This window comes from Geotrypetes seraphini, chromosome 3 (assembly GCF_902459505.1).
Source record: "Geotrypetes seraphini chromosome 3, aGeoSer1.1, whole genome shotgun sequence".
Classification (NCBI taxonomy): domain Eukaryota; kingdom Metazoa; phylum Chordata; class Amphibia; order Gymnophiona; family Dermophiidae; genus Geotrypetes; species Geotrypetes seraphini.
The window spans coordinates 221,553,672-221,578,875 of record NC_047086.1 but is presented as its reverse complement, the minus strand read 5'-3'; the positions used below and the strand labels follow the sequence as shown (position 1 = coordinate 221,578,875).

Sequence of the window (25,204 nt, the reverse complement as noted above, 5' to 3'; positions counted from 1 at the left end):
AACGTGCTCTCATCTGCTTAAGGGTAGGAGGTACAGAGCTCCTCCAATGTTGTGCAACCACCAATCTTGCTGCTACAAAGGCCAACAACATCAGTTTATCTTGCGCTACTGTAAGATCCTAGCCTAGAAGCGTTATTGCCGCCTCCCTAGGTTGTTCGGTATTTCTGAGTTATAAGTCTTTAAATGAAATCTGGGTGGATGATGTGCCATGTCTTCTTTCCAAGATCATTCACAATGAATCCACCTTTCTCTAAGCCCTCTGCATCTCAGTCTCCTTCTGCTGGTAGGAGTGTGTAAATCCATCTGTGCCGGTCTAGAGGGACCCTATACAGTCGAAGGCTTATTTTGCTATTTTCCTCACTGTTGTTATGCGTTTGTTGGGGTGACACCCTGTACTCATCTGATTTAAGCCTGACCAAGAAAACCCTTCAAAGACTTCAATTGATCCAGAATGCTGCGGCCAGGCTGATTGTTGCAAAAAGTAAATTTGATCATGTCTCTCCGTTTCTACAAAAACTTCATTGGCTTCCAATAATTTCCAGGGTGTATTTTAAATGCGCCTGCTTAACATTCAAGATCTTGCATGGCATTCTGCCCCTCTTTAATTCCCCTGTCCTGGAATTCTGTAAGATCTGATATCACCAGATCTACTCAAAAATTTAAATTGTCCTTTCTCTCGTCAAAAGGCGTTATCTACATTGGCAAACTAGGGAAATCTCTACTTTTCAAAATTACTGAGTTGTGGAATAAATTTTCTGTTCAGCTGTGTGGCCTGGACTCTTTCCAACTATTTTGAAAACACCTAAAAACCTGGCTATTTTCAAAGTTGTTAATTCCGCTCCTCTCCATACTATTCCAAATTCATATTGTACTTGTTCTCTTTTCTAATTTTTGTAAACCGTACCGAGCTCTATTGCTATTCAGAAGATGTGGTATATAAGCCTAAGGTTTAGTTTAATTTATCACCCCCATCCTCCAGTTTAAATGCCTGGCAATATGTTGTCTCAGCTTCTCACTTAGGATCCCTTTTTCTTGCCACAGACAGATGTAGTCCATTCTAGTTTAGCTTCTTGTCCTCTCTTTTGCCGCAGCTGCCTCGCTCAAAAATCTTTTACACCAGGTTTTTAATCACATATTGAAGTCTTGTGTATGATGTAGCCTTCCTTCTCCCTTTCCACAAAGTGTTAAGTATTTCTGAAAAAGCTATACTCCTTACCATGGTTTCTAGTGTCTCCTATGCTGCAAAACTGCATTATGACATTATTTGTCCCCAGGTGTGTTACATGATCAATTTTAGAATTCTTACTTTCTTTTCTGATTGCCCAAAGCATTTGCTTTGCATTCCTGCCAGGATCCTGCAAGGCATTTCACCTTCTTTGTCACCCTGCAACCTGGTTTCCAAATTAATGCCTCTGATAATAGAATCCCCTAGCAGTAGGAATGTTCTATTTTGAGATGCTTTGTCAGTGCCTTGGGAATTTGGTATGCACTGAGTGTCTCTTCATCTCTGGCACCATCTCAGATTCCATTTCATCAAAAATTTTCCGATACAGCAAAGGCATTTTGAAGGAGCAACATTTGGGTGAGTGGATCTCCTGTGTCATGGGTTGTAATGTACCTGAGGCCTTCGTAACCTATTTGTTCCTACGCTGTTTTATTCTTTATGGAAGCAGGCTAGCATACTTTCTAGATGGTGTGCTTGTTTAATTACAAGATTCCTCTCCTGTTTCATTGCCAGTTGTAAGCCTCTGAATGGCCTTTATCTTAGAACTAGGGCACCTTTATTGTGCTGAACAGTCAAGGAAGTTTAGTTTGACAAAAAATAGCTATAGTATAATCCAGAATATTAACATTACTTTAGAATTTAATACTATTGCTTGAGTGCTGATGTGTCCTACGAACAGACTCTGGGGTGGGAGAATTTAGCTGGCAATGTAGTTTAGTACAATGAGCATATTTTGTCAGCAGAACCTTCCCCCAAAGGACTTCTCTGACAAAAAAGCTTGGGATGAACACAGAGGATCTAGAATCAGAAAATAATAGTAAATATTGAAGAATTAAGGCCAGTACTGGGCAGACTTGCACGGTATGTGTCTGTATATGGCCTTTTGGTTGAGGATGGGCTGAGGAGGGCTTCAATGGCTGGGAGGGTGTAGATGGGCTGGTGTGAGTTTTGACGGACACTTCAGTAGTTGGAACCTAAGCACAGTACTGGGCAGAGCTTTGGATTCTTGCCTAGAAATAGCTAAGAAGAAGAAAAAATAATTTTAAATTGAATCAAGTTGGGCAGACTGGATGGACCATTCGGGTCTTTATCTGCCGTCATCTACTATGTTACTATGTTTTCTAATCTCTAAGAAACTGAAAAGAAAATCTGATCTATTTGGTTTAAAACCAGCTTTTAAGCCAGCTTGAGCTCTTTCGATATACCTATTCTTTCAATAAAATTTGTTCTCTTTTTCTCCAACATAATTTTTTTTTTTTAAATTAAACTTTTTAAAAGAACAATAAAAAGATCCCATACAAGCTTATGCAGTGAAAACAATCCCATTTAACAAGGAATCTTAACTTCCTTACCCCTGCCCTCCAGGTGCCTACAAGAAAAAAAAAAAAAAAAACCCACACCACACAGAGAAAGAAAATGGAGTTCATGGAATAGGTATCTAGCATATAATAGTTCGCGCTATAAGGAACATGAAGTGTAGCTCCCCCAAGATGACCAGTACGGGTATCAGTCCCTCATACAATTTAATAACCCTATTGTGCCAGTCGCCATTTCCAAACACAGTCCTCCTGGGATCCCCTAAGCTGACTAGCAGGTGCTTCAAATATTTGAAGATCTTGTACTGCTACTTTCCAGGCCTGTAGAATGGGTCCATTTTCTTGTCTCCACTGCCTAGCAATTGCCATCTTTGAAGCCAGGACTAACAGGTGTGTAACCCCTTGACCTATCCCACTGTCCCCTCCAGTACTTTCCTCTTTCCAGGAGACATAACCCTGGATCTCCATACTAAGCCTCACCTATCCAGTGTTTAATTTGCTCCCATACATACAAGCCACTGGAATCGATTGCCCCCACAGATCAGATCCCTTGAAGGACTCCTCAACTTTAGGAAAGCAATAAAAACATACCTCTTCACCTAACTCCCCTGCCCATGACCGATGGATTACAAAGAAATGTACATTGGTACTAGATCCCAGTATGTGTCAAGTTAGGATAAAATCTTGTATCAAAAAAATCTTGCACTGGGGGTCACGTGATTCATCAGATCTGAACGGACGTGTGCCCTTGAGCTCTCCGGTCCCCGGTCTCCAAAACTCTGCTAAACTCCTGTCAAGCTACTGCCCGATCAGCAAAAATCTCCCCAGAGACCTTCCTTAAGTGCTGTGCGCGAGTACAGCCTCGGAAACGGCGCTTTGTGTCCGGCATGCCGGTGCGTTCTGCGAAGACGCCAAAACCTAAGTCTGCCTTCACTGCTCCCAAAATGGCGGCGGCGCCGACTCCATCTTCGGCCCCAGCGCAGTGGGGAGAGTGGGCGCAGGAAATTTCCCGCATGGTGACCGCGGCATTAGAGGATCGGCTCCATAAGCTCCAGTCTGCAGTGGACTGCATAAACGAGCGTTTTGAGATGCAGGCAGGCCGCATTGCGGCGGTAGAGCAGCGCATCTCTGACAGGGAAGACACGGCGCTGCGGGACCACTCTAGTATGGTCGCACTGCAGGCCCAGGTGACAGCGCTGACTGACCGCCTCGATGAGCAGGATAATCGCCAATGCCGCAACAACCTTCGCATAGTGGGTCTTCCAGAGCTCCGGGCTGATCAGGACCTGTACTATTTTTTTCAACTCTGGCTACCGACTAAGCTGGGCCTGGAGGCACCGCCGACCGGCTTTATCTGCGAGCGAGCACATCACCTGGGCTCTCGCTCGGGGGATAATAACCGCCCTAGGGCTGCGATTGCTCGTTATCTTAACTGGAAGGAAAAAGAACTCATCCTACAAACATACTGGAAAGTGGGTCAGTTGGATTATGACAGAAAGAAACTGTTGCTGTTTAACGACTACTCATTCCATGTGGCTTCCCTGCGTAAAGAAATGGCTCCCCTGTGCACCGCGCTTCACAAACGAGGAGTGCGGTTTGTGCTGGTATACCCGGCATTGCTGCGCATTTGGAGAGAGGGGAAACCTCACACCTTTGCTGATCGCGCAGCAGCACAGAAATACTTAGACTCCATGCCGGCAGTGGCGGACGGGGGGCCCCGGAGGTTGATCCGGCCCTTTGACGCAGCAGTTTGCCCTCAGTACTTTTCTCTCTGGCCTTACTCTATTTGTGAGACATTGACCTTCTGGGCAGTGGAGGGGAGTTCTGTCTAGACCCTGCTGGTTTGTGTGGGGGTGAGCTGCGGTGTCTGGGACGTTTGAGGCTTGGTGACCTTTTTGTTCTGGTTTGGTTTCCTGCTTTGGGGTCGCCGGCAGTACATTTTGTTCGGATTCTATGCTGTTTCACCTTTGCTGGGGTTTGTCTGGACTGGATTGCTGGAGGATGGCTGCTTTGCTCCTGCGCTGGCTGGGTTTCCCTTCAATATGGGCAGCTGATATCTGTTTGGGAGACTGTGGGTCCATGAGAGCTCAGCTAAGGACTTTAGTTGCTCCGCTTTTTGAGAGTGGAACTTCTTGTTCTTAGTTTTTTCTTTTGTTTTGGAGTTTTTTGGGGATGGCTCTGGGGAAGCTTTTCTCTGGGGGGAGGTTGGTGGGGAGTGGGGAGGGGGTGATGTTTGGGTGAGGGTGTGGGGGGTGGATGTTGTGACTGACTGTGGGTCTGTGTGGCGGATGTATGTGTGGGTAGGGGGCAGGGCTGTGGGTGTGGTGGTGCAACGTTCTTGGGGGCGGTGGGTCCTGCTTACGTGCCCCGGGCTATTCTGTATTGTGTTCCTGCTTCAGCATTCCTGGATGGGAGGCGTAGCTGGGGGACTGCCCGTCCATTGTACTATATTGTCTCCTGTTATTATCTTTGGGGACCCTTTTCCTAATGACTAAGTTGACTATAGCTACCTTAAATGTGGACGGGATTCACTCTCCTGTTAAGAAGAAGAAGGTTTTGACCTGGTTCAGAAGAAGGGGGACTGATATTGCTTTTGTGCAGGAAACTCATCTTTCCATTACTGAACATCTCAAGCTTTGGAGAGACTGGGTGGGCGAGGTTTGCTCGTCCTCCTTTGGTACCAGGAAGCGAGGGGTTGCCATCCTTATTCATAAACAATTGCCCTTCCACACTCATAAAGTTCTCCAAGATCAAGATGGCCGATATGTTATCGTGTTGGGGGAATTATGGGGGCAAAAATGGTTATTGTGCAATCTGTATGCTCCTAATGTGTATAATCATAAATTTTTTTCAGCTTTGCTTGCCAAGATAGCCATGTATCCAGATTACAACCGTTGGTGGGGGGGACTTTAACATTACTGTAGATCCTGCCTTGGATTGTAGCCCGGCAAAGGAGGGGGCAAGGGACCATGGAGCCAAAGGGGTAAATTTTTTGCTTAGTCAGTTGCAGTTATTGGACACATGGAGGACTTTGCATCCCTCGGAACGTACCTACACCTTTTACTCCCATCCCCACAATGTCTATGCTCGATTGGATTACCTGCTGGTCTCGCCCTCTCTGCTACCCAGGGTGTCTGGGATAGATATTGAGGAAGTTCTCCTATCGGATCACTCCCCAGTTGTTTTGGAATTTCAGTTTACGCCGGAGTCCGGGGAGCGGCATTGGAGATTTCCGTGTTACCTTTATCGTGATATCGAATTTCATAAATATCTTTGGGAACAGTAGTTGGAGTATAGTTACCATAACAACACTGAAGATGTTCATCCGGTAACATATTGGGAGGCTTCCAAGGCGGTTCTGCGGGGGTTCATTATTGCGTATCTTTCTCGCAAGCGGAAGTCCCTGGATGCTGAGTTGTTGGCTCTATCGGGGGAGCTTCGACAGTTGAGGGCGCGCCATTGCACTTTCAGCGAATGATAAACTTCGCTTGCTGACTGTACGGGGCCAGATAGATACCATCTTGACGCAGCTGGCCTCTCGCGATATCTATTTTCAATGGTATAAATTGTACGCCTGGGGGGGTAAGACTGGGAGATTGTTGGCCAACTTGGTCCGCGCACCTGTCAGGTTATTTTGTCCATCCGGGACAAGAAAGGTACTTGTTTCACTCAGGAACGGCAGATTCAACAGCAATTTGTTTCCTTTTATGAATCTCTCTACGCCAATCGACTGTTTTCGGAAGATGATAGAGATGCCTTCTTTCAGGAGCTTGCGCTTCCTAAACTGACGGTAGCCCAGCTGGAACAATTGAATGTCCCTTTTAGTCCTGGAGAGGTACAGCTTGGTATTAAGAAGCTCAAATTAACTAAAGCACCTGGCCCTGATGGGTTTGGCTCTGAGTATTACAAGATACTGTCAGATCAGGTCTCCCCTGTCTTGGCGGGGGAGTTTAATGCGCTCTCCGAGAAACGGGGATTAGGGACTCCTAATATGGCCCACGTTGTGCTTTTGCCTAAACCTGGCAAGGATCCGGCTCAGGTAGGATCTTATAGGCCTATTTCCCTCCTTAATCAGGATGCTAAGCTTTTTGCTGCGCTCTTGGCACATAGATTGAATGCCTTTTTGCCACTGTTGATCCATGAGGACCAGGCGGGATTTGTGCCGGGCCGCTATGCATCAATGAATCTGGTCCGGGCTTTGATGGCCCTTCATTCCAAGCATGGACTGGAGGGAGACTCGGCTATCGTAGGCTTGGACATGGATAAGGCATTTGATAGTATCTCCTGGCCCTATCTCTTCTGGGTTCTACATCAGTTTGGCATAGAGGGTTCTATTCAACACTGGATTTGTAGCTTGTATATTCAACTGCAGGCCAGACTTTTAGTCAATGGTGAGTTTACTGAATCGTTTGCTCTGGGAAGAGGGACCAGACAGGGCTGCCCGTTACCCTACTTTTTGTGTTAGCTATCGAGCCATTGGCTGCTCGGATTCGCGATGATCCGACTTTTCAGGGCATTCGCATTAAGGACAAAGAAAGTCGCATTAATCTTTTTGCCGACGATATTCTCCTTTATCTCAACCAACCTCGACGGGATCTGGAGCGGGTCCTTGCTTTGGTTCCCTCCTTTGGAGATCTTTCTGGTCTGCGTGTTAATTGCGATAAATCTGAACTTCTCCCGTTACAGTCCACTAAGGTGGAGACCTGGCATGTGAGCTTAGAGATTCCGCTGGTGAAGGGGCCGATGCGTTACCTTGGTGTGTATTTAAGCCCAGACCTCAAACTTCTGTACCAATATAATGTGACACGTCATTTGGAGGCGATCCAGCGTTTGTGTGATAAATGGAGAGAACATCCGCTGGGTGTTTGGGGGTCGTGTGGCTTTGACTAAGATGGTACTTCTTCCCAAGATTCTGTATCCCTTGCAGGCAGTACCTCTTTGGGTTACTGATAAGGAAGTGCGTATGTTTCGTTTGCTTATTTCCTCCTTCATTTGGCGTCATAAGCGAGCCCGGATTAGTTATGCCATTTTGGCTTTAGATAAATATAGGGGTGGTTTGAACCTCCCTGATCTTCGCTATTATAACGTCGCCGCTCTGTTTCGTTTTATCCATGAAGGATGGTTGGGTTGTTATAAATTCTCTCCCCAGGGTTGGGTAGAGTCCTGGTGTGCCCCTCGCTCGGTCTTGTCTCTTCTTCACGCTCTGTTGTCTGCTATACCGGGGGGAGGGGCTAAGTTCGCCTATCTTCTCCCCCTGAGGCGTGCGTGGCGGTTGTGGCGACGTCGGCAGGGGAAGACTCCGGCAACTTCCCTTTTGTTATAACTGTATGGGAATCTTGGTTTTCCCCCGGGAGTGGGCCACTCCTGGTTTCGGCAGTGGGAGCAGAGAGGGGGTAGAACTCTTCAGGATTTCCTTACAGTGGGGGGAGGTCATTTTCCTACTTTTGCCCAGTTGCAAGCTCACTGGCACCTGCCACAGACTCATTTCTGGGCTTACCTTCAAGCCCGGCATTACTATTTGTCCCTTGGTCGTAAATGGGGGGATGCTTGGCTCTGTGGTCCCTTGGATCAATTTTTTCAGGTATCTCCTGCTTCTAACAAACTAGCTACCTGGTATCAGATTCTGAAGAATGCATCGGATATGGGATCTATTGATCGATTGGCTTCCCAGTGGCAATCAGAACTTGCCATTACCATGGATCGTAATACCTTTCTTGATCTTTTTGCCACTGTGTATGCTTTGGGGTGGGTCAATGGATTTTAGGGAAATGCAGTTTAAAATTCTGCATCGGGCTTATATCACTCGGGCTCAGGGGGCTCGTATGGGCCTCTGGGAGGGACCAGTTTGTACTAAATGTAATCGTTTTTTGGGTACCCTCATGCACCATTTTTTTGGAATGTCCTTCTTCTGCCTTATGGCTGAGAGTTCTTCCTTTTTTGGAATGCCTTCTTCAGCAAGCTGTGCCTTGGTCTTATGGTTTTCTGCTTTTGGGGGATCAACGCAATTTGATTGAGGGAGGGCTTACGCTTCCCCAGCGTAGGGTTCTTTACATGGCTGTCTTGGTAGTCCAAAAGCTCCTTTTGCAGCATTGGGTGGTTGACTCAGAGGCCTCTTTCTCGCACTGGCTTGCTCGTTTTGCTGAGGTAGGGCGGTATGAGCTTCAACACGTCCCTAGGTGTGGGACTTTGGCCCTCCGCTGCTATCAAGATCTATGGAAGCGGGCGTTAACTGTCTGTTCCAGCTGGGAGCCAGAGGACATGGATGTTTTATCTTGATTTTTCTTCTTGGTGGGGCTGTTGCTCTCTTTGTTTTGCTTTTCCCCGGAAGGCTGCACTTGTGTGAGTGTGTGTGCATTTGGGGTGTTTGGTTGTCTGGGGGTATGCATGTGGAATGTTTGCTGTTTGTTTGTTGTGGTCTGAGGCCACGTGCTTGGGGTTTGTGTGTGTTTGTTTGGGGGGGTTTGGTACTTCATAAAATGTCAATTGTGTTGGGCATCCAGCCATTGGGTTCCTGTACTTTGCACCATTTGCTGTCATGTTTCCTGTGCTGTTTTCTATGCCTGCTATGTCTTTCTTGCTTGTTTTGATCCTGGTTGTATGTTCCCTTTGCAATTGCTAATAAAGACAATTAAAAAAAATAATAAAAATCTTGCACTGTAACTATGGTAAATTTAATCTGTAAACTGTATATTATGTATATTGGTATTAGAAACCTAGTATGTGTTAAGTTAGAATAAAAACCTATTTCATAAAATTTGTACTGAATCTATGGCAAATCATAACCTGTTAACTATAACTGTACATTATGGGGCTCATAATCGAAATTTAAACACATCTAAAATCCCGCCCAAGTTGGCACTTGGACAACCTAAAAGACAAGTTGTCCAAGTGCCGATAATCAAACCGACTTTCTAGACATATCCAGGGACTTTTTAGGCTTCTAAATGCACTGTGTGCCCAGAGCTAAAAGGAGCATATCTGGAGGAGTGCTTAGGGCGGTATTTGTTTCTATTCTATTCACAGAGAAAGGTAGGGGAGGGTCGTTGGGGTGGGCAGACTAGATGGGCCGTGGCCCTTATCTGCCGTCTATTTCTATGTTTCTATGTTTCTATTTGGGCTGACCTAGACTTAGCCATCCTGCAGGGACAATAGAATGTTTTATGAGACTTCCTGGACGACACTTATACATTGTGAGTTAGATGATGTAAAAGCAGGTATAAGTGCCAAAAAGGTATCCAAAGTGACCAGATAACTACTGCAGAGACAACGTAAAGACCCCCACACACTTCCTCAGTGATCACTGACCACCCCCACACTGCAACAAATATGAGAATAAAAACGTACATACCTGTCTCCGGAACATCAGAACCTGCTAGTAGAGCAGCATACAGGTGTCTTAAGTAGCCTTGGGGGTGGGCTAGTGAACCATAGAGAGGAGGACCCAGGTTCATAAGCCACTTTAACCACTACATTAATGGTGGAAAATGTGAGCCCCCTAAACCCTACTGTACTGCCATATAGGTGCCACCTGCAGCCATAAGGGCTATTGGGGTTGTAGACAGGTGGGTACAGTGTGTTTTGGGGGGGCTCACCATAACCTATAAGGGAGTTATGGTGAGATGTTTAAGTGGCACCCTTTTTGTGACATTCATAGCAGTGCCCTGTAAGGTACCCCACTGCTCTGTTGCCACTCCATCAGAATGCTGGCCCCTCCCATGTCCAAATGGTCTTGTTCTGGGCGTTTGGGACTTAGACAAATTTTTGGTCGAAAATGTGGTATAAAGATAAGACGTACTGGCGGTCTGGACGATCAATGGCCTGGACATCCAGATAGACGATTTTCAGAAACAAATATTCTAGATGCATTTTTCATTGGCATTTTACCACTACCAACTTTGTGCATCTAACACCATACGTCCAAATCAGACTTAGAACTAGATTCACTAAGCCCATGGATCCGATCCGTGGCTGGGGGGGGGGGGAAAGGGTGGCGATTCATTATCTTGTTTGCATGCATCACTTCGGATCAACCAGCCCAATATATGTTCCTTTTTCTGTTTAGTGAATCGTGTCCTTCCTACTTTGCATGCCATTTCCCCTCATTTGCATACGCAGATCAGGTTGGAGGTTGATCGGCCAGGAAGTTAGTGAATCAGGTCAGGATCAGGGTTTTGCGATCGTAGGGACACGATCGGAAGATTTAGTGAATCTAGCCCTTAGAGTAGACGTTTCTTTTAATTTTGCCCCTCTATGTATGCTTAACCTGTAACCCATTCTAAGTTCTTTAGGGAAAACAGTATAGAAAATGAACTAAATAAATAAATAAATATAGCTATCCAATATAATTAGTTGCCACAGAACATTCCCACCACATGTGCTCAAAAGTATCCCTATCACCACACGCCCACCAACACTTCCCTTTTTTGACCATCATCTGTCCATTCTCCAACACTGGTGTCCAATACCCCTGATATACTATATTATATTGCTATTGTCTAAAACTGGTAATGGAAGAGAAGTGATGGATGTAAAAATATATATGTTATCCCATTTTTGGGGCTATATTTCTTGACTCACCCAACGTTGTCAACCCCCTTCACAAGGAAGATCTCCTGATAAATGTATGCTGCCTGGAACCTTGCAGATTTTGGAAAGCAAACCCTTCGGTGAGTCTGATTTACTGTATATAAAGATCACTTCCAACTTAGAAAGGTGCAAATTCATTTTTGCTTCATTTCTCAATAAAAAGTCTAAGTTTGAATAATTGAATTAAAGGAGATTTTCCTAACTAGGAGCTCTTAAAGCTGCCCCTGCAATATGTTATATGAAAAAGGTCTTTACGATAATGAAACAATCTTCTGTAAATCCTTTTGCAGCTCCTTGAAGTAGAATGTAGAGTAGGGGTGATAATGCTTAAGGAAAGTGGGACCATGATTCCTCATACACCTGGAGGATAAGATACCGAATTCCAGATAGCTTTTAATGGAACCAGAAAGATATGCCCTTGGCTACCCATAAACTAATAAGGGTCTTCAATCTACTCTACTTTCAAAAACTGAATATGGAGTCAGCCTGCTTTATCCAGACAAACCCAGTGTATCAACGGGTCTTTCCTATAGCGTTCTTACATTGCCTTAGGGATCGTAGCCTGGTAATATTGTTATAATTTCAGGAATCCCAGTTCCCCCTCCCCTTAAGAGTCTTCGCAGAAGCCAAATTTATTCTTGCCTCTTTCCCTTCCTAAATAAAGTCCCTAAACATTTGTTTCCATATTTAAAACTGTCTCTTAGGTACGTGAATATGGAACTTGGAAAATCGAAAATAAAATTTTAGGGAGAACCACACCCCCATCCCCAAGACAGCACTTGGGAGAGCTGTCTCACTAAATCCCTTATTTGTTCTGTGAAATTACTATCGTTTAATCAAAAACCATCTTTTTACTAAGCCGAGATGCAGATATCCAGGTTATTGGATCTTCTGACAGGTAACCTGGAAGGGCAAATTTAAAATCATCTCCAGGGAGGCATTAAAACTAAGCACTTTGGTTTTCTCTTATTCACCATTAATCCCCAAACCTCCCCATACTAAGCCATCTCTTGCAATAATGCGGGATCAGAGCTAGCAGGGCCCCTCCTAAATATTAAAGTGTCATCTACATATAGTAACACTTCATGTTTCTCAGCCTTCACATCTATCAGAAAAATCACAGAAGATGCTCTGGCCCTAGCTGTAAGTGGCTCTATGTCTAAAGGTAAAATCAGGGAAGACATGGGGCACCCCTAGTTCGTTCTCCATCCCAAATACTTCTCACTTAATCCCATTAATCACTATAATCTAATCTAATCTAAACCTTAGGTTTGTATACCGCATCATCTCTACATTTGTAAAGCTCGACACGGTTAACAAGAGTTAGGGTAGAAAGGAACTCCAGTGGAGGGAAGAGGCAAAATGAAGAGAAAATTTAGAGGACTAAAATAACCAGAGAGGGAGGAGGAGTTACAAATTTACCTTTTCCATAGAGGGGGAAAGGGAAGAGCCCTGCAACAAGGAGTTAAATATCCTCACCAATACTTCTGAATCCTCCTTTTGTAGGATACAGTATAATCTCGTTATAACGGACTCACTTATAAACGGAATATCGCCTATAGCGGACAAGGTCTGCTGGTCCCGGCCGAGCGCCATTATAAACATACAGAAAATCATGGGGTATAGCGGACTCGCATATAATGGACTTTCAGATATAACGGACAACCAATTTGGTCCCCAGAGCCGCTTTTAGCTGTAGTTTTATTCGGCTATAACGGACATGCAGGTTCTGCCTACAAGGCACGTGACATGCCGGTGATATAGTATCAAAATGCAGCCCAGAAAAAAATGACAGAATATTTTTCTTTCCAGTACAGTGTTGGGGTTTGCAATCATTTCGTGCCATGCCAATGTTTTGCTGAGTTTTGTTATTGATGTTGCTGATATGCTTGTGCAGTGACTGTTGTTCATCGATTTACATTGTTTCAAGTTGCCCCTAAATAAAGTTTTTAAAAAATGCAAAAATATATATGTAAAAATAACGGATATAACGGACTCTGGATATAACGGACCGTTTTTCCAGGTCCCTTGAAGTCCGTTATAACAAGATTATACTGTAACTAGTCTTTAAGCCCATTACATTAACCAGTACTAGAATAGATGTGTGTGTGTCTGTCTTTCTTTCTTTCTGTCTCTCTCTCTCCTTGGCTGCTGTCTGTCTGTCTTTCTTTCTGTCTCTCTCTTTCCTCGGCTGCCAACCACCACCCTTTGCCTGCTCCCCCTGTCCAGCAGCAGCCCTTCTCCCTTCGTTTTACCTCCCCCTTGTTCAACAGCACCTCTTCCCTGCTCCCTAATACCTGCTCCCAAACCACGGCTGCGTCCGTTGCGTGGTCCTCTTAGAGTGAGTGAGGGCGGGAGGGGGGAGTTGCTGGCGTGTTCTACCTGCTCCCAAACCGCAGCCCCTTCTCCCTTGCGTGGTCCTCTTAGAGTGAGTGAGGGTGGGAGGGGGGAGTCGCCAGCGTGTTCTCCACCTCCTTGCGTCCATGGTCGCCATTTCAAACTCTGCATGCGCAGTAGGAGCCAGAAAACCGCCATAGACTTGTTCTACTGGAATGGAGCTACGGATCAGACGCAGGGATCACGAAGTTTGAAGTGCGCATGCGCCCTTAGGGTTTTATTATAGTAGATATAATATTCCCTCGGCAGCCCATCCTCCCCTGGGGCTTTCTCCCTGGGGTGCTGCTGCAGTACCAATTCTACTTCCTTAGAGGAGATGGGAGAATTCAATCTTTGTTGATCTGCGAAAGATATCTGGGGAAGTGAAGTGACGTCCATACCGCATACGCCTTAATTTTTTTTAACTGGACACTGAAGTTCTGACAAATATAGATGTTTGTAAAATGAGAAAACTCCTTTGCAATGTCAGAAATGGGAGATCTTAATGCTACTGTCCAAATTGCAATCTTGCCAACCTACCTCTCACTTTGTTGTTGTAATTGCCATGCCAGCAGCTTCCCTATCCTATTTTCCAAATTCCAGAAAATCCCTTCAATTTTACCAACATCAAGTAAATTAGTTTGTATTTAAGATCTTTCAGTCTGTCCCTTTTTTCTTTGGTTGGTTGTTTCTCTTGCAATCTTTGCACCTGGGCAATTTGTTCCATGAGGCACTCTCTCTTGCTGCACCTTACACCTGGAACCAACTGCCTGAGTCAGTAGGTCAAGCTCCGCCCCGGAACTATTAAAATCCAGAGTAAAAGCCCACCTTGTCGAAAATGCACCCTAAGCACCCTGAGAAACTCCCTAAGCCCCTACTTGTCCTGTTGTCTGTTCATTTAAATTGCAAGCTCTACTGAGCAGGGACCATTTCTTAACTATGTTGTTGTACAGAGCTGCACATTAGAGAATGACATGGGGAAAAAATTTATCACCGTTCCCACCCTGTCCCCACGAGCTTGGTCTCCATCCCTGCCCCATCTCCGCGAGCTCAGTCCCCGTCCCCGCCCTGCAAACTGTCAGATCCCATCTGCACAAGCCTCGAATAGTTACGATTTTATACTGAACTTATTTTATAAAAGTATAAAAAGAGACAATATTCTGTATAATTGTCATTTTATAAACACAAATAATACAGAGCAAGGATCAACAAAACCCCTGTCTCCCCTCCCTTTCACAAATATCCATTCCACTATTGTGAAAACTGAACAAACCAAATTACTACAGGATGCTACTACATAGAAAAATCAAGCTAACAGAATACTTCAGTCACAAATGGCAGGAATAGTGTTAGGGGAGGGCAACTGCCCCCTGGTCAGAGAGAGAGCCCTAAGCCAGCTGGAAGCTAAAGAAGCACAGCCTGGGCTTTGCGGTCCCCAGTTATGTCTAATACCAGCTCTAGCAGGATACATATTTCAAATCTGAAATATTCTAATCACAAAATATAAAATAAATTAATTTTTTTCTACTTTTTGTTGTCTGGTAATTTTATTTTTCAGAGCACATTGGTCTCAGGCTTTGGTTTTAGGTTCCTTCTGTCTTCATTGAGGCATGGCTGGCTTCTGAAGGTAAAATAGGTGCAAGAGGAGCTGGGGAGGAGATGCCGAATCTGACATGGGTGCAATTTTTTTTATCACAGGAGCAAGACTTTTCACCGCTCCCAAGGGGCGGTAAAATGTTTTGTCCCCGTTCCTGCAGGGTGGTGAAAGGTCTTGTCCCCATTCCTGCAGTAAACCAGATGCAAATGTCTCCATTCCTGCGGATTTACTGCTGTGATCACGGTTTACCACGGTAAACGGTCACTGTGTCATTCTCTACTGCACATGCCTATTAGTACGACCTATGATAAGCAGGCAGTTCGTTCCAGGCGTAAGGTACAGCAAGAGAGAAAGGTGAAGGCGAGAGAGAGACAGTATATCTGAGGAGAGTTCAGTGCAAGGAGCATGCACTCCATACAATGAGAAAAAAGCTCATATACTGTATGTAGATTCAACTTACACATGGATTCTTATAAATTTTGTTCTGCTATTTGCAATCCCCAGCTCAGTGCTATTATAGAAAAAGGCATTCCCCTGCTCTACTTAGTTTCAGGTGGCACACCAAAGACGACAACACCCAGGGGAAAGTTGGGGTTCACTCCATTACACACCTGTAACTTCCACAGAAAGTCCAGTCGTGCTGTGGACTCCACTTGCTGGGCATGAAGGTACAGAGCAAGCACGAAAACCATTAGGATCACAGGGGTCATGTACTTCAGTGCAACTTTCCCACCTGCCAGACTGGAGAGATAAGGAAAGCTTCAGTTCTGTTGCACCAGAAAAAAGAAAAGACCTTCCCACCCCCAAAAATGAAGAAACACTCCAGATTTGTACACAAGGACACTGCTAGGCAGCCCAACAAAGACCACCGGTACCTACCATTCCTCACGGTTCTCAGTCTGGTTGAGAAATGATCTGAAAAGAGACAAAACTTGCATCATATTCCTAAGTAAACTGTCACATGCATACCAATAATTTACTATTTGTGATAGGTGGCAAGTCAGAAAGGAATATGAAGAAAGAGAAAGAAGACAAAGGAGAGAAGATACTGTTCTACTTTTTTTGACCCAATAGCTTCCTCTGGCTTTTTGGGCTTTCTGCTCAATTGGAACTTTGTCTACGGCATCAGATCCTTCATTTGCAACACTTTGGACTTTTGCTCCTATTTTTATTTTTCTCTTTCCTATCTCAATTTATCCACTGCACTGTTCCCTCTAAGGGCTAGATTCTCAAAACTTGGCATTAAAAATTGATGGTCCATTGTCACAGCCGTTATTGTAGCAATTTCAAAAAGGTGAGTCATTCTCCAAAAAATGCACATACAAATGAGCTTGGCGGAGAGTAGCGAAGTTCGCTAGATTTGCATGTGAAATTGCTGGCGATAGCGATCAGCACACGTGCAGAATAAGCGCACAAAAAAACAACTAAAGATCGACAGGAGGAATGCTCATTCTTTCCCACTGCCGACATCAAGCAACCCTCCACCCAACACTCCCCCAGCAGCAGGAGAGATGCCCACTCCCTCACGCTGCCGACATCAAGCAACCCTTCACCTAAAACACCCCACCCCAGGCATTGGGAGAGATGCCCACTCCTTCCCACCGCCACATAACCCCCCCCCCAATAACCCCTTTGCCTCCGATGAAACCCTGCCCCCTCCTCCTTACCAACAAAAAAACCCAGAAAGAGGAGTACTGAAAAGATATAAGGAGAAAATGTCTCCCCTGACCCGAAAGGGACATAATGGGCACCAATGGCACACAGAAAGGAAAGCATCACTGTCATCTCCCACGACCCCGAAGAGGTCAGGGGAGACATTTTCTCCTTATTTCTCCCTTCAGCCAGCAGGCCCGCCTCTTGAAAATGGTGGCCTTCCCCTCCACAGTGCATTCTGAGATGTGCCGGGGAGGGGTCTAAGGCTCTGATTGGCCCACTTTGTTTAAGGCCCCTCCTATGGGATTGGCCCAGATGCCTAAGAACCCTCTCATAGGAGCCTTAAACAACCTGGGCCAATCAGAGCCTTAGGCCTCTCACTGGTGCATCCTAGGCAGATTTTAGTTTTGAGAATCTGCCCCTAAGTGAGGAGTCGTCTTCCAACTGCATTGCTGCCAGTGGGGAGTGGTACTTCAATATTGTGTTTTCAATCACTAGGGAAAGGCAGATTTCCTGGAGTCCTCCAGAGCTTGCCCGCCCCTCACTATTGAAAAAATGTGATAGTGAAACAGCACGACCCACTGGTAGGATGGTAGATAGAGGACTCCCACTCAGTCACAGTCCTCAGCTTCCTCTGAAAAGCAGGCTAATGTAGACCTTAAGTGTCATTATTGAGCCTGAATATCCCTCCCCTTCACCAGGGACTGAGTACTACGTATCTCTGCAGCTTGCTCAGCAAAAGCCCAGCCTGAAAATTAAATCCACATCTTCTCAATGGTGGCACACAGCTGGCCCATGCTTCACCCAACTGTACATGTGCTTGTTGACTCACAGGTTGTTGGCAGTAACCAGCAGGTCGTAGTTGTCAAAGAGAACGACCTTGGGCCCCTCCACAATAATGATGTACAGAACCTCAATGGCGAGCATAAGGAGCAGCTTCCCAATGCTGCTGATTTGCAAGAAGACAGAGCAGGCGAGGAGACTCAGCAGGATACTGTAGTTGAAGTACTGCAAAGGAAGGTGCAGAAGCATCCATGAGGGAAGAACTGCCCACACCCAGGGCAGGATTAACCAATAGGCCCAGTAGGCATGTGCCTAGGGCCCAAAATGGTCAGGGGGGGCCCAATGGAGGGCATCAACAATGTTTTTTCCAAACGGCGATGGGCCCCTCCAGCATCGATCGGCAATGCGGGCCCCCCTGATTGGCAACATGGGCCCCCCCTGATCGGCAACGTGGGCTCCCCCCCCATCGACGGAAAGTAAGACAAGCAAGCAACGCGGGTAAGAAAGGCAACGGGAACTGTAATTTTGCAAGCAGTGCTGCTTGCCCAAAGCTTCCCTCTGACATAGCTTCCTGTTTCCGCCTGGGCACATGGTGGGGTGGGGCGGGGCAGGGGGCCCAGTGTACTTGTGTGCCTAGGGGCCCTCGACGAATTAATCCTGCCTTGCCCACACCTGTTGCAGTCCTGCACTCTGCTCCCCCTCCATTTTCACAGAGGGCACCCTGTGACTCTCATACCTCAGGGAAGTTGCATGGTGGTGTGTTTTCATCACAGGGGGCCACTTCCATGTCCAGAGAGTAGTTGAGATTCTTAATGTCACACACAACCACATCCCTCTTGCTGATGTTCAAGCTCCAAGCTGCACAGTCCTGCAGTGCTATGTGGTTACAGGCAAACTGCAAGATGAGAGAAAGAAAATGACAAAAATAGCAGTGTAACCATGGGAGCATGATACTCCTGGGACAAGTGGCTTAAGAGCAGATGCCACCAGCACCTTGAAGAAAAGAAAGCAGAGCAAGGCACCAAGAGCATTCACAAGAAAGACACATGCTGGGCACCAACGGCACACAGAAGGGAGAGCATCTCTCTTAAGGCAAAATATGTGCATACCATGTTGATGAAAGCAGATATGAAGACCAGAAGGATGGTGAAGATGCCCATGATCGTGCTCTTTGTACGAGACTGAACAATCTTGCGGGATATTCTCTGCAGAGCCACAGGGAAAAGCTGGAAGGGACAAAAGATCAGAGGGGCTCAATCTTAGTATCAGAACATGCATCCACAAACTCCCAAAAGCAGCCTCTGAATTCCCCAACTCTCAACCATCAAATACCTCAAAACACACATTTACTGCCAAACAGCAGCACACACTATTAAACAGAAGCAGGCAGCCATGTTGAGGAAGACCACATACTCACTGCGGCAAAATCAGAAATCCTTACTCCTGTTGTGATTTCTTGTTTTACCATGAGACCCTGTGTTCCCCAGTGAGAACTTCTCCCCCACTGCAAATCTTTGTTATGATAAAGTGACTATCCATAATCCCTGTCAGCTGGAAGACTCTTCTTCGTATCAGCTGGGATTGAAAGGGTTATAAAAACTGGTGGAATGGAAGCAAAATGGAGGAATTTGTGGTCTTTCCTCTGAAGTCATAATATAATTGTGTAGTGCTGGCAGGTACATACAATGCTTTACAGAGACATACAGAAGTCAGTGCCTGCTTTCAGAAACCTATGGTTTAATTAGTTATGCAATATTATTGGTTAGGAAGCCTGCATCCTGAGTTATGACTGGTTTTTATAGCCATGATCAGAAAAAGAACCTAGCCCAGAACTTTCCAGAAATCTGTCTTTAGCAGCACAACCAGGACTGTCCCACCTCTGAAAAGCATTCAGAGGACAGACTATTCCCAGAGATTATGCTGACATTAGCTAGTTAAAATAAATCTTGATTGGGTCAAATGTTTATTGTGTAACTCCTCTTCCTTTCTGTCCCACCAGACTTGTTCAGAAAGCATGGGTTATGCCAGTGAGCCAGCAGATGCAAACAGCTAAGAGCTGTAAGTTCTGCCCTACAAAGGCACTATTCAGGCATAACTCACTAGCATTCTCTGTCTCCAGCAGATGGTAACATGCATCCTGTATAGTTCTGGGCTGGTAATGTAGCTCCTGGGCTCAGCTGGGGAGCTTGCCATCCAGATGAGCTACAGGTAAGTGGGTAGAAGGGCAATCCAGGTCCCTCCATATGCTAAACTATCATGAGGTTGCTGCCCCCCACTCCCCAAATTTAGTTCTCAGGCTTGTCAAGGGGGAGCAAAAAAATCTCACAAAGTTGGTTTCAGGTCACACAAGAGCTGCTGGTCAGAGGCAGTGAAGAAGTGCTCCTGGCATGGGAACTGGTGCAGCAATCCAGGTAATATGAACTTAACTAGCTGATGACCCGGCGTTGCAAGGGTATTTAATTATAGCAATAACACAGGAAATGGATTCAAATAAAGATACTTTATAGTGGTGAATGAAATTATATTTTTACAGCTTTATAAAAAGTACAATATTCAAATTATAATGTGAAATATTTGACAAAATGAATACAATACAACAAACACAAAACTTGATTATAAACAACATTTTTAGTTTCACCTCCAGGAGCAAGAACATATAAATTCTTGGGTGAAGAGACCCCCAGAACATATCACCCCAGGTAGTGAGGGATCTGCATACCAAGTGTCGATCAAATCGGTCAAGCCGTTTATTATTTACTGTGAGAACGGCAGCTGTGTACATTTTTTCCATTGACATGAATGGGTGAAATATGATTTTCTGTTTGTAGCTCCGCCCACATGTGCAGGTGGGCCGCGAGACCCCCAGAACATATCACCCCAGGTAGTTGGAATTACTGTGAGAATGGCAGCGTTTTACATTTTTTCCATTGACATGAATGGGTGAAATCTGATTTTATGTTTGTAGCTCCGCCCACGTGTGCAGGTGGGCCGCGAGACCCACAGAACATATCACCCCAGGTAGTGAGGGATCTGCATACCAAGTTTCGTTCAAATCGGTCAAGCCGTTTTTGAAGTACGGTGAGAATGGCAGCTTTTTACTTTTTTTCCATTGACATGAATGGGTGAAATCTGATGTTATGTTTGTAACTCCGCCCACGTGTGCAGGTGGGCCAAGAGACCCCCAGAACATATCACCCCAGGTAGTTGGAATCACCCCAGGTAGTTGGAATTCATTGGGGATCTGACTCAAGGGCTTCAAGGCAAAGTAACCTTATTCGCTGATGACGCCAAACTATGCAATATAGTAAACGGCTATAATCTACAGGATGCTATGGAGCAAGACCTGCGTACTTTAGAAAGTTGGTCCTTGATATGGCAGCTGGGCTTTAACACCAAGAAATGTAAGGTCATGCATCTCGGTAACGGAAATCCTTGCAGAACCTACACCCTGAATGGAGAAACTTTAACCAGGACTAAGGCAGAACGAGACTTAGGAGTAATCATCAGTGCTGACATGAAAGCAGCCACTCAAGTGGAGAAGGCTTCATCTAAAGCACGGCAGATGATAGGTTGTATCAAGAGAAGCTTCGTCAACAGGAAACCTGAAGTCATGATGCCATTGTACAGAGCCATGGTGAGACCTCATCTGGAGTACTGTGTGCAATTCTGGAGGCCACATTACCGTAAGGATGTGCTCAGAATTGAGTCGGTTCAGCGGATGGCCACCAGGATGGTCTCGGGGCTAAAGGGTCTCCCGTACGAGGAAAGACTGAGCAAATTGCAGCTCTACACTCTTGAAGAGCGTAGGGAGAGGGGAGACATGATTGAGACATTTAAGTACATCACGGGACGGGTCGAGGTGGAAGATGATATCTTTCTTCTCAGGGGACCCTCGACCACAAGAGGACATCCGCTCAAACTCAGGAGAGGGAAGTTTCGTGGAGACGCCAGGAAGTACTTCTTCACGGAGAGAGTGATCGAGCATTGGAACAAGCTTCCAGTGCAGGTGGTCGAGGCACGCAGCATCCCAGACTTCAAGAACAAATGGGATACCCATGTGGGATCCCTACGAGGTCATGCCAAGGGATAGGGTCACTAGGACTTGAATGAGCGGGTCAGTAGAGTGACAGTATAATTACAATTATACTTAAGGGGTCAGAAGACTTAAGAGGGTGGGTAAATAGTGTGGGCAGACTTGATGGGCTATATGGCCCTTATCTGCCATCATCTTTCTATGTTTCTACTGTGAGAATGGCAGCTTTTTACATTTTTTTCATTGACATGAATGGGTGATATCAGAATTTCTGTTTGTAGCTCCGCCCACGTGTGCAGGTGGGCCGAGAGACCCCCAGAACATATCACCCCAGGTAGTGAGGGATCTGCATACCAAGTTTCGTTCAAATAAGTCAAGCCGTTTTTGAATTACTGTGAGAATGGCAGCTTTGTACATTTTTTCCATTGACATGAATGGGTGAAATTTGATTTTATGTTTGTAGCTCCGCCCACGTGTGCATGTGGGCCGCGATACCCCCAGAACATATCATCCCAGGTAGTGAGGGGTCTGCATACCAAGTTTCGTTCAAATCGGTCAAGCCGTTTTTGCGTGATCGCGGCACATACACACATACATATCTCCGATTTTATATACTGTATATAGATATGGAGAGTTGCCTAGAACCTCCTCCCTCAATTCTGAAGCCACAAAAAGAACAGAGAAAAGTCAGGTAAGAAGCAGGTTCCTGCTTCTTCGTGTTAAATCTCTAACACACCTCAGAAAATGGCGAGAAAAGCAGCCATTTTACCTCAGGGCATAGAGGAGCTACTGTTAGCCACCATTCCTGCTTCTCAGGTCTCAGAAGAGGTTTATTCCCCTTCATAATCAGCCCTTGCAGGACACGTATCAGAAGCTGAAGTCTGCTTCATCATAGACTTTTTTCCTCCCAGAGTTTATTTTGCTTTTGCATCAGACGTTCCCTATGCAGCAGTTACAGGACCTATCCATAGGCCCCAGGATTAGAGAAACTTGAGGCAGAGGGCCTTATGCAAGCTAAAAGGCTAAAAGACTCTGAGACCCACTCAGTTACATCTGGTGACATGGATTTGGACTGCTGGAACACAGCCAGTGGCTTATGCAGAAAGACTTGGTAGAAGGGTGAGATATCGGTAGCTGAAGGAGATGATCCTAAGATACTACTTCTCTTCTGGAGGAAAGAACATCAAGGGATGATTTTGCCAGTATTAAAGGCATTAAAAATTCTGGAACCTGCCACCCAGAAACCTGGATCTTCAGGATCTTTGAGAATAGGGTCTATCTATAAGCCCACTAAAGACTTCCTGATGCATCAGGTTATCCAATCCCTTATCTTGGTGGAGTGGATAGAGTTGGTTGTCTGTATGTTTCAAAGAGTTGATCCAAATCACTTCTGACCAGTGGGTTCCAAAGTTGGTAAGAAGAGGTTTCAGGTTGGAGATTTCCTACTCTCTTTAATCACTCGATTTTTGAATGATTTAAGTTCATTGCTCCTATTTGTGCGATGTTGATTCACTGGGCAGATACTCACCTGCAAGCATTATCAGCAGCAGCACACATAATGGGATCACAAATGTTCAGATGAACTGTTTGAGCAGATGTGCTCTGGATTCAGGCAAATGGGAGTTGGAGAGGGCCTTTGACGTGATCATAGAATGCTGGGGAGTTCAGTGATGGACTTGATGGTGTCCAGCTAGAATGCCAAAGGACCTTTAGTCAGTCAGAAGAAAGAGGGAGCAGCTGATATGGATGCTTTGCTCTAAAGCAGATCTCCAGGAGAAATGTGGCATATCTTTCCTCTCTTCTTGGTTTCTGTGTTTGATCAAGTGTTTGAAAAAGGCAGTGCCTCATCCTGGACTGGTGATACCAGATTGGGTCAAGCATTTGTGGTATGCGGACTTGATCCAGCTACAAGTAAGGAGAGTCTGAAACTTCTTCACAGGAGAAGCCTTCTATGGCAAAGGTTTGTAATCATGGACACCATCTCAATTCTGTCTTATAACCAGCCCTTGAAGAGATAAGTCTAAGATGAAAATTATGCACACATGGACTTTCAGGCCAGGAAGCATTCTACTTCATTTAAGGGTTGGATAGTCTCCTAAGCATGGTGTGCTGAGAAAATACTTTTACCATTTTGGACGTCAGTGGCCCAAATATTGTCCTTCTTGCAGGATGGACTCCAAAGTGGTTTAACTTTACCTTCTCTCAAGGTCCAGGTGATGGTGCTAGCATATTACTGTACTTGCATGGAAGGTGCTCCAGTAAGCTCACATCAATTTTCTAAGGGTGTGGCACATCCCTGCTGCATCTTACGATTCCAGCATGAAATCTAAATTTGGTTTTACAATGGTTGATGGCTGCACATTTTGAGACTCTAAAGAAATCTTCCTTGAAAGGTCTTACTTTGAAGATGACATTTCTATTTGCTATTTCCTCAGTCAGAAAGATTTTGGAGTTGCAGGCCTTTTCTTGCCGAGATTCCTTTTGCGTTTTATGGAAGCACAAGTCTCCAAAGCAATATCAGACTTCCAGGTTAACCAGATGAATTGCCTACCTTCTCTTGGGAGTATGAATTCAAGATTTTAATATTTAGAGGTCTGTAGAGTGTTGTTGCAGTACCTGAAGGTAACTGAGTTTTGTAGATTTGACCAACTATTTTTCTGCATTGGCTGAAGGAGGTGATGATTTCTGCCTTTCTGCTTAAAGGTCAGGAGCCCCTTCTGAGCTCATTTGCCAGGGATATGGCAGCAGCCTGGGTAATTTCTTCTGTAAAGAATTGTAAGGCCATCACTTGTTTACTAAGTTTTACAAATTGGATGTTCAGGCCAGAGATGATGTTTCAGTCCTGTTGGCAAGGGTATCATTTACTCACTTTGTTACATCTCATGCACTTTGGATTGATCTGATGACAAGGAAGGAAAAATTTGGTCTCACCCGTCAGTTTTCTTACCTCAAGTCCAACCAGACTCACCCAAATACCTCACCCTGTGGCTTTAACTTTATATCGTTTGTCTCTTTTAATCTACTTTCAATTTGGACCATGTGGAGGCACCAGGAGCTCTGAAGGGTTCCCTGAGCAGGCAGGTTTCTGGAAAAGAAAGCTGGATTCCCTCCTCTAATGACTTAAGCTCAGAGGGAGGTTTGGTTGATCAGCATTTGCAAAGTGCTTCTTATAGGGCAGAGCTCAGAACTCTTAAGTCTCTGTCTCCATCTTCTGATTAACAGATATAACCCATACAGTAAGACCAAATTTTCCCTCCTTGTTTCCTGTTTATTGTTTGCTAGTTATAAAACAGTTTATTTTGTTAGTGCATTAGCCCTATGTCTGTCACTGACTGGCGAGTCCAGTATTTGGTCTAGTTTGTAGGTACATTTCTGGAAACTGTGTGAACCTTAAGTTCACACAGGGGACACATGTGCAGGTGGAAACAGAGTAAGGGCAATGCTTAACTTTGCAGACACTTGGAGGATCCTGGTAGCTCAGAATGGTATTAGATGTATCTTGAAGGCTTGTCCAAGTTCAGCTTTCAAGTGCTGCAAGCAGACCATTACTACTACTACTTATTATTTCTATAGCACTGAAAGGCACATTTTAACATACAATAGACAGTTCCTGCTCAGAAGAGCTTACAATCTAA

The 25,204-nt window shown here is 45.2% G+C and overlaps 1 protein-coding gene across 7 annotated transcripts in view; it reads right to left on the bottom strand.

The window, feature by feature from the left end:
* The window catches only part of ADCY6 (adenylate cyclase 6), a 218,515-nt gene that overhangs the window by 5,170 nt on the left and 188,141 nt on the right, over nt 1–25,204 (bottom strand). For all 7 annotated transcript variants that reach the window (XM_033938871.1, XM_033938869.1, XM_033938870.1 and 4 more), the window contains 5 exons: nt 18,646–18,762; nt 18,273–18,431; nt 17,586–17,761; nt 15,980–16,015; nt 15,712–15,841 (listed from right to left, as the gene is read on the bottom strand). In XM_033938871.1, the coding sequence (XP_033794762.1) occupies nt 15,712–15,841; nt 15,980–16,015; nt 17,586–17,761; nt 18,273–18,431; nt 18,646–18,762 (618 nt within the window). The remainder of the gene's footprint in view (nt 1–15,711; nt 15,842–15,979; nt 16,016–17,585; nt 17,762–18,272; nt 18,432–18,645; nt 18,763–25,204) is intronic.